The sequence below is a fragment of the Amblyraja radiata genome, chromosome 23 (assembly GCF_010909765.2).
Source record: "Amblyraja radiata isolate CabotCenter1 chromosome 23, sAmbRad1.1.pri, whole genome shotgun sequence".
Lineage (NCBI taxonomy): Eukaryota > Metazoa > Chordata > Chondrichthyes > Rajiformes > Rajidae > Amblyraja > Amblyraja radiata.
This window is the reverse complement of record NC_045978.1, coordinates 24,030,051-24,042,078: the sequence shown is the minus strand read 5'-3', so window position 1 is coordinate 24,042,078 and position 12,028 is coordinate 24,030,051. Positions and strand designations below refer to the sequence as shown.

Genomic DNA, 12,028 nt, shown 5'->3' with positions numbered 1-12,028 from the left:
TGAGAGGTTTGTGGTCCGTAAAGGCGGTAAACGCCTGGCCCTCGAGAAAATACCGAAAATGTCTTATAGCCGGGTACAACGCCAGGGGCTCGCGGTCGAAGGCGCTGTAATTGCATTCGGGAGCATGCAGCTGGCGGCTAAAAAAGGCTAGCTGCTACCAGCGGCCGTCCACGAGCTGCTCCAGGACGCCGCCCACAGCAGCGTCCGAGGCGTCCACGGTGAGAGCCGTGGGAGCGGAGGCCCGCGGGTGGACCAACATGGTAGCGTTGGCCAGGGCTGCCCTGGCGCCCTCGAACGCCGCGTCAGCCTCCGAGGACCACACAAGCTCCCGCGGCTTGCCCGCCAGGCACTGGAACAGGGGGCGCATGATGTTGGCAGCTGCCGGCACGAAACGGTGATGGAAATTCACCATGCGGACAAACTCTTGTAACCCCCTCACAGTGAGCGGCCGGGGGAACTGCCGAATGGCCTTGACTTTTGCGGGTAGCGGGGAGTGACGCTGTGCCCCAGGAAGGAGATGGAGCGGAGGCCGAACTGGCACTTTGCGGGGTTGATGACGAGGCCGTGCTCGCGAAGGCGATGGAAAAGTGTCCGTAGGTGAGCGATGTGCTCGTCCTGCGAGGCGTTCAGATGCCGATAATCCCCTCATGGTCGCCACCCCCCAGATGCTTTGGGGACCATATGTAGCGGGGAGGCCCTTGGGCTGAAACTCCCGGGCGATGCGCAGCTTGTCCGGCAGGAGGCGGCGCGCCCGGGCGTGTATCGGAGGGCCCACGGTGAGGATGTGGTGCAGGACCCCATGTTTCGGCCACGATGAACGTACACTCGTGCGGGCGGGAGTCAAATGTAAGCGAGAAGGTCCGCGTACCGTAAGTCAGGATGGTGCCCCTATTGGCGGCCGTGAGCACAGGGCGCCGTCTACCAGCACGGGTGTTGCGCCCGGTCGTCGGGAGGATGCTGACAATGGCACCGGAGTCCACGAGGAAGCGTCTGCCAGAGCGGTGGTCGCGGACGTAGAGGCGGGTGTTTGGGGCGATCATGATCGCCTCTACAGACGATCAGCCGAGGCATTTCCCTGAAACGAGCAGGGTTGATGGCAGCGTCGAGCCTCAGCTCCCCAGCGGAGGTGATAGAAGCACCATTTTTGTTTACCCCGGGACCCGGCTCGCTGCTGTGGCTCCGCGGTGGAAGCCGTGGGTAGGGCGTCGTTGCGGTCATGCCGAGGCGAAGAGCGCGCTAATGCGGAAACACGGTTAATGGCGCCGCCATCTTGTTGCTTCGCCAGCCAAAGTTGGTCGGCCCGTTTAGCGAGCTGCAGAGGGTTGGCGAATTCAGCACCAGCGAGCATGAGGCGGACGTCGTCCGGCATCTGTTCGAAAAGCAGGCACAGACGGTACCATCCATGAGATCAAGTATCTCGGCCATGAGCACGGACGGCTTGCGAGTGCCCAACCCGTCCATGTGCAGGAGGCGGGCGGCGCGATCCCGGTGGCTGAACCTGAAAGTATGAAGGAGGAGGGCCTTGAGGCCGTCGTACTTGGCGGCCGTGGGCGGATTTTGCAGGAACAGCAGCAATTGTGAAGCCGTCTCCTACGACATGGAAATACTTTGTGTCATCCATCACTATATTGTGAAGGTGGAATTGTGCCTCCACATGCGCGAACCATACTTGGCTGTTCGGGCCAGAACACCGGCAGCTTGAGGCTGACGGCGCTCTGATGAGCATCGGGAACGGCGTCGGGAACTGCAGCCGGTTGCATGTCGGCGTCCAATATCGATTGGGTGCGTCGGGGTCACCAGTTTAGCAGAGTTGAGACGGTAGGATGATTTTCAACGAACTTTATTGTGAAAGTTAAACAAAAACAACAAGAGTTTATAGACGGCTAATTAACGATGTCGCTACCACAAGAATGAATGGGCTTGCCCAAAATCGCGCGAAAAACCCCTCCCCGCGCCCACGTGACTGAGGTAGCCAATCTGAGGGTTCGACTACCCGAAGGTACCAGCAGGTGCCGCTACACAACCATCTTTTCTGGATCTAAAATTGTAGACTGAGTGTGTACGTGGACTGTAGGAAAACATGTCTTGGGGTTTCTCGCAAGGATTAGTCTGTCGTAGTCTGCGTTATAAATTGCTTGTCGCTAAAATGGGGAATAAAATAGCAGGCAGTGAAAATTCAATTTGCTGTCAGTAATTTGCATGTTCACTGTCTGGTTGTTAGCCATGTGATACTGATGCCCTGAGGACCAAAGTAATAAGATCACATGTAGCATTAATAATGGTTTGATTTTAATACTTTTGCCCACTTTGCTCACTATCTCCGCAACCCCGAAGAGTTCTGATCTCTTCCAATTCCAGCCATCACTGGCAAGGTTCAGAGCTCTGGAACTCTCTTTGTAGACCACGCCTCTCCACCTCTCTCTTTCCCCTTGCAACCTTCCTCTGTGTTGGGCAATTGATCACATGCTCTAAGTATGTACAGAAAGGAACTGCAACTGCTGGTTTACACCGAAGATGGAGTGACCCAGCAGGTCAGGCAGCATCTCGAGACAAAAAAGGATGGGTGTGACCCATAAACAGATCAGTCTGAAGAAGAGTACATACTTGTGTGGCTCGATTCAGTGTCTCAGCTGTTTACGATTCTAGGAAGCATTATGAATGTTTTTTTCCAAAGAAAAGGGTGTATCCTAAAATGCCATTCATGAATAGTATTTTTAATATGTCTTATGAATATCGTTCTATTATTATCTTAAGGAGGAACTGTGTGAGATAAGAAATGGAAACAAGAGGAACTGAATCAAATTCTTGTTTCAGCTTCCACTGCAAACAGAATTAGGTGTGTTGGCTAGTGGACTCTTTGAGCAAGGTATAAGTGGACTCTTTGGGCAAGGGCCATAAAAATGGAGCAATAAATGAGTTAGGAATATCTCCAATAAAAACTAACAAACAGCATTGGGAAGCAGCCCAGACCATCACTCAAACCAACCTCCCTTCCATTGGCTCCATCTACACCTCACGCTGCCTCGGCAAGGCCACCAGCATAATCAAGGGCCAGTCTCACCCCAGTCACTCCCTCTTCTCCCCTCTCCCATCAGGCAAGGGGTACAGAAGTGTGAAAACGCACACCTCCAGATTCCGGGACAGCTTCTTCCCAGCTGTTATCAGGCAACTGTCCTCTCACCAGCCAGAGAGCAATCCTGACCCCCCAACTACCTCATTGGAGACCTTAACATTATCTTTAATCGGACTTTACTTGCACTAATGTGCGTTATCCCCTATAGCTTGTATCTGTACACTGTGGACGGCATAGTCTTTTTGCTGACTGGATAGCACGCAACAAAAAGCTTTTCACTACCTTGGTATTTGTGACAACAATAATAAACTGAATTAAACCGAGAAACCGCACTGCAGTGTGATGTGCTAAGGCATTTCGTAAGTCATGATCAAACCAACACTGACCAAGGTTAGGACAACTTTAAAATCTTAGTCAAAGGGGTCATAATTAAAGGACGTACCTTCAGTGAGGAGATGTGGAGGAATTTTTTCAGCCAGACGGTGGTGAATCTGTTGAATTCATTGCCATCGAGGGCTGTGGAGGCCAAGTCAATAGATATTTTTAAGGTGGAGATTGACAGATTCTTGATTAGTACGGGTGTCAGGGGATACGGGGAAGAGGCAGGAGAATGGGGTAGAGAGGGAAAGATTAATTAGCCAGTGAAAAACTACTTAGTCGAATATTTGCAAGTTAAAGAATGACTGTGGCTGCTTTGAGGGGCCTTGCATGAAGGTGTGCAGGGGCGTGCAGCTACAGTTGACTAGAATGACTATCTAAACCATGCTTTCCTTTGTTCTAGGGGTTTGTGTGGAGCCGGCGAGCCAGTGGGTGACTCAGGTTAACCGACTGCAGCAGCTCATTGACAGGTTGGAGTACAAGGTAAGGGGCTGCTCATAGACAAGGCCATTAGTCAGCACACAGTCTGACTGTGCCAATAATCCATCAACCATCACCAACCAGCAACCCACGCCCATCACCAACTTCCCTCCCATCACCAACCCACAAACTCATCATCCACTGGCAACTTTCCTCCCTTCACTTGGCATTCCCTCACCAATCTATACCTCATCACCAACCTACAACCCATCACCAACACCAACCTACCACCCAACACCAGATGTCCTAGCGATGGGAAGGTAGACTGAATGCAGAAGTGACTAGCCACGAGTCGATGGTATGAGGCTGAGGAAAGTAAAGGAGTGTGGAATGGGTCTGGGGAGTGAGTGGGTGGGTGGGGGTCGGCGGCGGGGAGAGTGTGGGACAACGGGTAGGGTAGGTGGAAAAATTGGGATTCAACTCACCTGCTGAAATTGTTGGACTCAGCATCGTGTTGTGGATAACTAAATAACTAAATATGCAGCCATTGTTTCATCGTCTGCCTTATAGACACCGAGACTGGAGCCCTTAAAGGAAGAAGTGATTGAGGAAACAACAAAAACGGTAAGTATGGAACCTGTGCATGTTGCTTCATCAGAGTCTGTGTGGGCATGGATGCTACAATAACATACTAACATGTAAGGACTGAACCTGGACCGATCTGAGAGTGCCATTTTAATTCATCCTTAGCTTTAAGCTTGAGTTTATTATTGTTACCTGTACCGAGGTACAGTGAAAATATATTTTTTGCATGCTATCCAAAAAGATCAGATGTACCATACATAGATACATACATATAAAATCTTGACTAAATCTGCAAGGAGTTAATGCTTCTACCACACTTTCAGACGGTATTCCAAATCCCTACCACTGTCTAAAACCTTTTACAAGAACCATGATAGAGTTGGCCATGAGCAAGCCATGACTATTACCTTCGCACCCAAACATCCACTCCTCAACATGCCGGCCTTTCGTACTGTAAGATTATAAGTTAGAGCAGAATTCGGCCCATCGAGACGTCTCCCCTATTCAATCAGAACTAATCTATCTTTCCCTTTCAACCCCATTCTCCTGCCTTCTCCCAATGATCTCTGCAGAAGAATAAACACAAGTGTTATAAACACTTTATGATGGCATAAAGTATCCGACAATCTTTGCCTTAAAAATACCCAAAGACCAGGCCTCTACCACCATCCAGAGCAATGAATTCCTCAGATTCAAAACCCTTGAACTGAAGAAATTCCTTCACGTCTCCTTTCTATCTAATGGCACGTCCTTTTATTCTGAGGCCATGGCCTCTGCTCATAGACTCTCCCACTAGTGGAAACATCTTCTCCACATCCACTCTATCCAGGCCTTTCACTCCTAGATACGTTTCAATGAGGTTAGCCCCTCATCCTTCTGAACTGAACTGAACCGAACTGAATTAAACTCCAGCGAGTACAGGCCCAGTGCCGTCAAATGCTCATCAAATGATACATCAATACAATCACGTCAAACCTAACTAAATCTGCTGGGAATTTCTGCCTCCACCTCCCTTTCAGGCAGTATTCCAAAACCCTACCACTCTCTTTATGTCATTTTGTGACTCCCCACCAGTAGCACAGCAGTAGAGTTGCTGCCTTACAGCGCCAGAGACCTGGGCTCGATCCTGACAATGGGTGCTGTCTGTCCGGAGTTTGTAAGTTCTCCCCAAGACCATGCGGGTTTTCTCCAGGAGCTCTGGTTGCTTCTACACTCCAAAGACGTATATGTTTGTAGGTTAATTGGCTACAATTCAAATTGTCCTTAGCGTGTAGGATAGTGCTGTTGTACAGGGTGATCGTCGGTCGGCGTGGAAGTGGGCTGAAGGGCCTGTTTCCGTGTTGGAAGAAGGATTTTCTCCTTTGTGTGCGTACCATTTGGTAACTCAATCGACGCACTCCACTCCCAACCTGTCTCCTCCTCCCTGAGGACTCTGACCAAATGACTTGACCAGTGTACGATGACCAAAGCTGTGATTGGGGAACTCTAAACTGTCCTTGTCTTGTGGCCCATATGCAGCACATCCTGGTGGTGCAGCGGCAGATGTCAGCGTTGGAGGAAGAGGTGGAGGAATTCCGACAAGCTCTGGAATGCTACGTGGAGTCCACGGCTAGTCAGACTGGGAGCCTGCAGTAAGTTGGAGCAGGGGACTACTCTAAGCTCCAGGCAGATGGCGGCAATGTTACAGCATGCCTGGTCTGACTGCTGGGTTCAATGTTTAAGTTTGATTTTGAGTTTAGTTTATTGTCACGCATACCGAGGTACAGTGAACAGCTTTTTGTTGCGTGCTAACCAGTCAGCGGAAAGACTATACGCTAATTACGATCGAGCCGAAGATAGACACAAAGTGCTGGAGTAACTCAGCGGGTCAGGCAGCATCACTGGAGGAAAGGAATAGGTGACGTTTCGGGTCGAGACGGGTCTGAAGAAACGCCTTGTCCCAAAACGTCACCTGTTCCTTTTCTCCAGAGATGCTGCCTCACCCGCTGAGTTAAGGGCCTGTCCCACTATACAAGTTTACCCAAGAGTTCCCCCGAGTTTAAAAAAAAAATCAAACTCGTGGTAAGTACGTAGAATGTATGTAGCGGGTACGTCGGAGCTCGGGACGTCTCTTAGCGGTTCATAACGCTAACGGCAGGTACTCGGGAAACGCGGTAAGCTCGTGAAGTTTTTTCAACGTTGAAAAGTGTCCACGAGAGCCTCGAGTACCTACGAGTGGCTATTGCCGTAATTCTCCGAGTCCGAATCAGTGGATTACCTCGTACAGTGGGACAGGCCCTTAACTTCAGCATTTTATGTCTACCTTTGTAGCATCTCCCTCCCTGCCTCTGTATTCACTTCCCAAACTAATGACGGTCAGTATCCCATATACCTTCCTCAGCACTTCAGCTCCACACGCCAGTTTGAGGAAGGGTCCCAACCGAAATTGTCGCCCAATTTTTTTCTCCAGAGATGCTGTTTGACCCAGAGTTACTCCAGCATTTTGTGTCTATCTTTGTTGTAAACCAGCGTCTGCAGTTCCTTCCGACACACATCCACTTCTTTGTCTGTTCTTTGTTCTATATCATACGTATCTCTCACTGTGATGATCCCTGGAAGCTGCTTGAGACTACAAAGGTCACTGAATCAGTATCCCATTACAACATTGGGCATTAGATTTCTTGGATGTAAGATATATGTCAACATTTGTTGCACCATTTTTTCGCCCTTGCCATCAAGCTATAGTTAATCATAGTTATGGAGCCATACAGCATGGAGGACTCTTTGGCTCAACTTGCCCACACCGACCAACATGCCCTATTTACTCTAGTCCCAAATGCCTGCATTTGGCCCTTATCCCTCTAAACCTGTTCTATCCATGTACCTGCCTAAATGTTTCTTAAACATTTGTCTAACTATTCCCACTTAGAGCACTAAGTCATGGAACGACGGATCATGAGTCTTTAACTATACATCAAAATACTGTCTAAATCTGGTGGGTCTTTTTGCCTCTCCCACCATTTTAGACTGTGTTCCAACCTCTGGTCTTTCTTGAGTTTAGACTTTGGAGATATAGCGCGGAAACAAGCCCTTTGACCCACGGAGCCTGCGCTGACCAGTGACCACCACGTACACTAACACACTAGGGACAATGTTTTCACAATTTTTACCAAAGCCAATTAACCCACAAACACGCACGTCTTTGGAGTGTGGGAGGAAACCAGAGCACCCGGAGAAAACCCACGCAGCCACAGAGAGAACTTACAAACTCCATACAGACAGCACACATAGTCAGGATAGAACCCGTGTCACTGGTGCTGTAAGGCAGCAACTCTACCGCGGTGCCCCCGTGCCACACTTGTCAACACCCTTTGCCTCGCTGTCTACTTTAGTCCTCTTTTGTCTCCTTTTCAGCTCTGGCCTTTGTCTACCCATCTTCCTATCAACCCCAGCCCGCCTTCACCTTTATCCACCTAACATTTGCCAGGCTTTGTCCTGCCCCCATTACTCTTCCAACTTTCTCCCCTCTTTAGAAATCAGTCTGAAGAAATGTCCTGACCCAAAACGTTGACTATTCAAAGATGCTGCCTGACCCGCTGTGTTACTCCAACACTTTGTGTTCTATACCAACTTAATTTACCCTTTGGACCCAACAGAGTATAGCTGGTTTTAGAGGAACCATCTGTTATGTCGGCTTCATGATGTTTCGGGTGGAGGGGCATGTGTGCACGTTGGTTTCATGTTTGGTTTGCTCTTCATCCACAGCATCTCCGTTCAGAAGTTGGGGAACGAGAGCTGCTTCCTGGTCTACGAACTCTGGCAGGACAGGACTTCGTGGAGGAGGTAGGGATCGTGGAGGAGTTAGGGCTTAGTCAAGTTTAGTTTACTGTCCCGTATACCGAGGTACAGTGAAAAGCTTTTGTTGTGTGCTAACCAGTCAGCGGAAATGCAATACATGATTACAATCGAGCCGTCCACTGTGTACAGATACAGGATCAAGGGAATAACGTTTAGTACAAGGTTAAGACCAGTAAAGTCTGATTAACGATAGTCCGAGGGTCTCTGGTGAGGTAGATAGTAGTCTCCAGTTGCTGATGGTTCATTTGCCTGATAGCAGCTGGGAAGAAACCGTCCGTGAAGTGAGAGGGGAGAACAGGGAGCGGCCAGGGTGCGACTCATTCTTGATTATGCTGGTGGCCTTGCCGAGGCAGCATGAGGTATAATTGGAGTCAATAGAGAGGAGGTTGGTTGGTGTGATGTTGTGGGCTGTGTCCACAATTCTCTGCTATTTGGTTGGAGCTGATCCCAAACCATGCTGCGATACATCCGGAAATATTCTTTCCACAGCGCATGTGTAGAAGTTGATGAGTTGTTGGGAACAGGCTGAACTTCCTTAGCCTTCTAAGGAAGGAAGAAAGCTTTTACCGCTAGAAAAGATGAAAAACAACCCTTGCTATAAGGGCAGAAGATGCTTGTAGAATGTAGCAGGTCAGGCAGCATCTGTGGAGAGAGAATCGAGCTGCTTTGGGGGTGGGTGACTGTTCACCTGGGCTGGAAAAAAGGGAAAAGTGGTGCGTGCTACATTGCAGGGAGGGAAGGAATGTCGATATTGAGCACACACATGCACCAAAGCACACGCGCACACTTGCACGTACACTGACACCTGCACACTTCTCTAAACACTGGGATACATGCACACACACACACACACACACACACACACTTAGAAACATTTGTACTGACACAGACACATTTTAAAATACCTAAACATACCTACATACACGTTTAGAAATGTGCACAGGCCCATAGTTAGAGACATTGCACACGTTTCTACACTAATTTAGAATCGTACCCACACATTTAGAAGCACGTGCGCACACATAAACTCGCACATGCTCACATGCGCATGCACACACAGTCAGAAACATTACACACACACACACACACATATAGCAGTGGAATCAATCAAGCCTCATTGTGTAGGAAGGAACTGCAAATGCTGGTTTAAACCGAAGATAGACACAAAAAGCTGGAGTAACTCAGCGGGACAGGCAGCATCTCTAGTGAGCGGGAATGGGTGACGTTTCGGGTCGAGACCCTTCTTCAGACATTGTGTCTGTCTTCACAGAAAAAGACACAAACAGCTGTCAGCAAATAGAGGGAATTTAGGTTGCGGCATGAATGGGGAACTGACGATAATCAGTGTTCAAGAAGGAACTGCAGATGCTGGAAGATCGAAGGTACACAAAAATGCTGGAGAAACTCAGCGGGTGCAGCAGCATCTATGGAGCGAATTAGCCTGGGTACTGTCCAATTCTCTTCAACCCCACTGTGGACATTGGACTTTGTCTCTGGAACTGATGCGCTACAATGCTGAGAACTATATTAAACCATATAACGTAGAACAGTACAGCGCAGGAACAGGTCCTGAGACCCACAATGACTGTGCCGAATATAATGGCAAGATAAAATAATCTTCTCTGGCATATCCCTCCATATCGCTCCATAGATGCTGCTGCTCCCGCTGAGTTTCTCCAGCATTTTTGTGTACCTGACGATAATCAGTGTCAGTTTATAAAATGGAACTTGAGGCGTTGGTGGAACTAAAAAGCTAATGAATGCCAGGCATGTGATGACCAAGGTACCAGAGTTTTGAAACATAGGGCGGTAGGGATTAGTGAATATTTTTCTTATTCTCCCCCGAAATACTCTGCGTGCTGTAATTGTTCCTGTGGATTAGAGGTTTGCAAATGTGACTCCACTATTTCAAAAAGGAAGGACAGAGAACACGGAAGTATTGATCACTTACCTCAGCATCAGTAATAGGGAAATGAGCTGCGGCTGTAATAAGGGATGTAAGAACTAGAATTACCAGAAAAGAATACACGGTTTGTGCAGAGTAAGCATGCATTGACAAAAGGGTCATGCATTAACAAAAGCTTCACCTGTAATGAAGCTATCGCAGTTCTTGGAGGATGTGGTGAATGGAATAGGCAAGAGGGTGTCTAGCATTTGCATCTTCGGTAGTTTTGTTGATAAGGTTCCACATGAGAGATGAGTGAGCGAGATTGGAGCACATGGAAATGGGGATACAGATAACACTCGTTATACCGGACCATAGAGGGGGGAATCATGCCCATTGCTGCCAATTGTCCTCTAGAACCCCTGTAAGAGATTTGCTCCAACCACCTAAATTATTTTTAACAGCTAAAAATATATATCGAGAGTCAAGAGTATTTATTGTCATATGTCCTGAAACAGAACAATTAGATTCTTACTTGCAGCAGCATAACAGATATGTCAACATAGTACTCGGTAAAACCCATAATAGAAAATAGTTCAGAGCCTATTTGGAGGTTGTAGTGTTTAATAGCCTGATGGTTGAAGGGAAGAAGCTGCTTCTGAACCTGGACGTTTCAGTTTTCAGTTCCTGCACCTTCTTCCCAATGGCGGGAGTGACATGAGAGAGTGGTCAGGGTGGTGTGGGTCTCTGATGATGCTGGCTGCCCTTTTGAGGCAGCGACTCCTGTAGCTCCTCTTGGTGGTGAGGAGGTCAGTACCCGTGTTGGACTGGGCAGTGTCACCACTTTTTGCTTCTAGTCTTTTTATTTTGTTACTGCAAGCTAAAAAGTCTAAAAGCTGTTTGTTACGCTGCTTAATAGAGTATCATTGCATAAGTGTCACTCAAAGCAATTGCTTGTCAATGGCAATGACTTCCCGCACTGTAACTGGCAGCCTGTGTTCTTAAATAGACGGTGGTGTCTGATTACTGTAGGGACGTTTGTCTGTTATAACCAAAATCTGTTATAAAGAGGTTCGTAATAACAAGGGTGGAGTGTAAATGTACTGGAGACACCAGGAACTGCAGATGCTGGAACTGTGAACAAAAGATAGTGCTAGAATGCAGAGACGATTCACGAGGATATTGCCAGGACTCGAAAGCCTAAGCTACAGGGAGAGGCTGGACGAGCTGGGAGTTTATATCCTACAGAGGTGTATAATATCATGAGGGGAATGCGCAACATCTTTTACCCAGAGTAGGGGAATCAAGAACCAGAGGACACAGGTTTAAGGTGAGAGGGGAAAGGAACCCGAGGGGCAGTTTTTTCACGCAGAGGGTAATGGGTTACTGGAACGAGCTGCCAGAGGAGGCAGTTGAGGCTGGTACTATAACAGGATTTAAAAGACATTTGGACAGGTGCATGGATAGGAAATGTTTAGAAGGATATGGGCCAAATGCAGACAGGTGGCACTGGCATTGGCACTGACAACCATAAGTCATTTCAAGGGAAAAATCCCACCTCCATGCGCAAGATCTAAGAAAAGGGTGGCGCAGCTGGTAGAGTTGCTGCCTCACAGCGCCAGAGACCTGGGTTTGATCATGAGCTCGTGTGCAGTCCGTGTGGAGTTTGTACGTTCTCCCCGTGACCACGTTGGTTTCTTGCGGGTGCTCCGGTTCTCTCCCACATCGCAAGACGTGCGGGTTTGTAGGTTAATTGGCTTCCGTAAAATTGCCTCTAGTGCGTAGTGGATGAGAAAGTGGGATAAAGGTCGCTGTGGACTCGGTGGGCCTGTTTCCAGGCTGTATCTCTA

The 12,028-nt window shown here is 48.4% G+C and overlaps 1 protein-coding gene across 1 annotated transcript in view; it reads left to right on the top strand.

Moving 5' to 3' along the window:
- Positions 1-12,028, top strand: part of LOC116986359 (N-terminal EF-hand calcium-binding protein 1-like) — a 68,770-nt gene that overhangs the window by 52,798 nt on the left and 3,944 nt on the right. The window contains exons 8-11 of the mRNA XM_033041815.1: positions 3,855-3,934; positions 4,442-4,495; positions 5,975-6,087; positions 8,201-8,278. Coding sequence (XP_032897706.1) covers positions 3,855-3,934; positions 4,442-4,495; positions 5,975-6,087; positions 8,201-8,278 — 325 coding nt within the window. The remainder of the gene's footprint in view (positions 1-3,854; positions 3,935-4,441; positions 4,496-5,974; positions 6,088-8,200; positions 8,279-12,028) is intronic.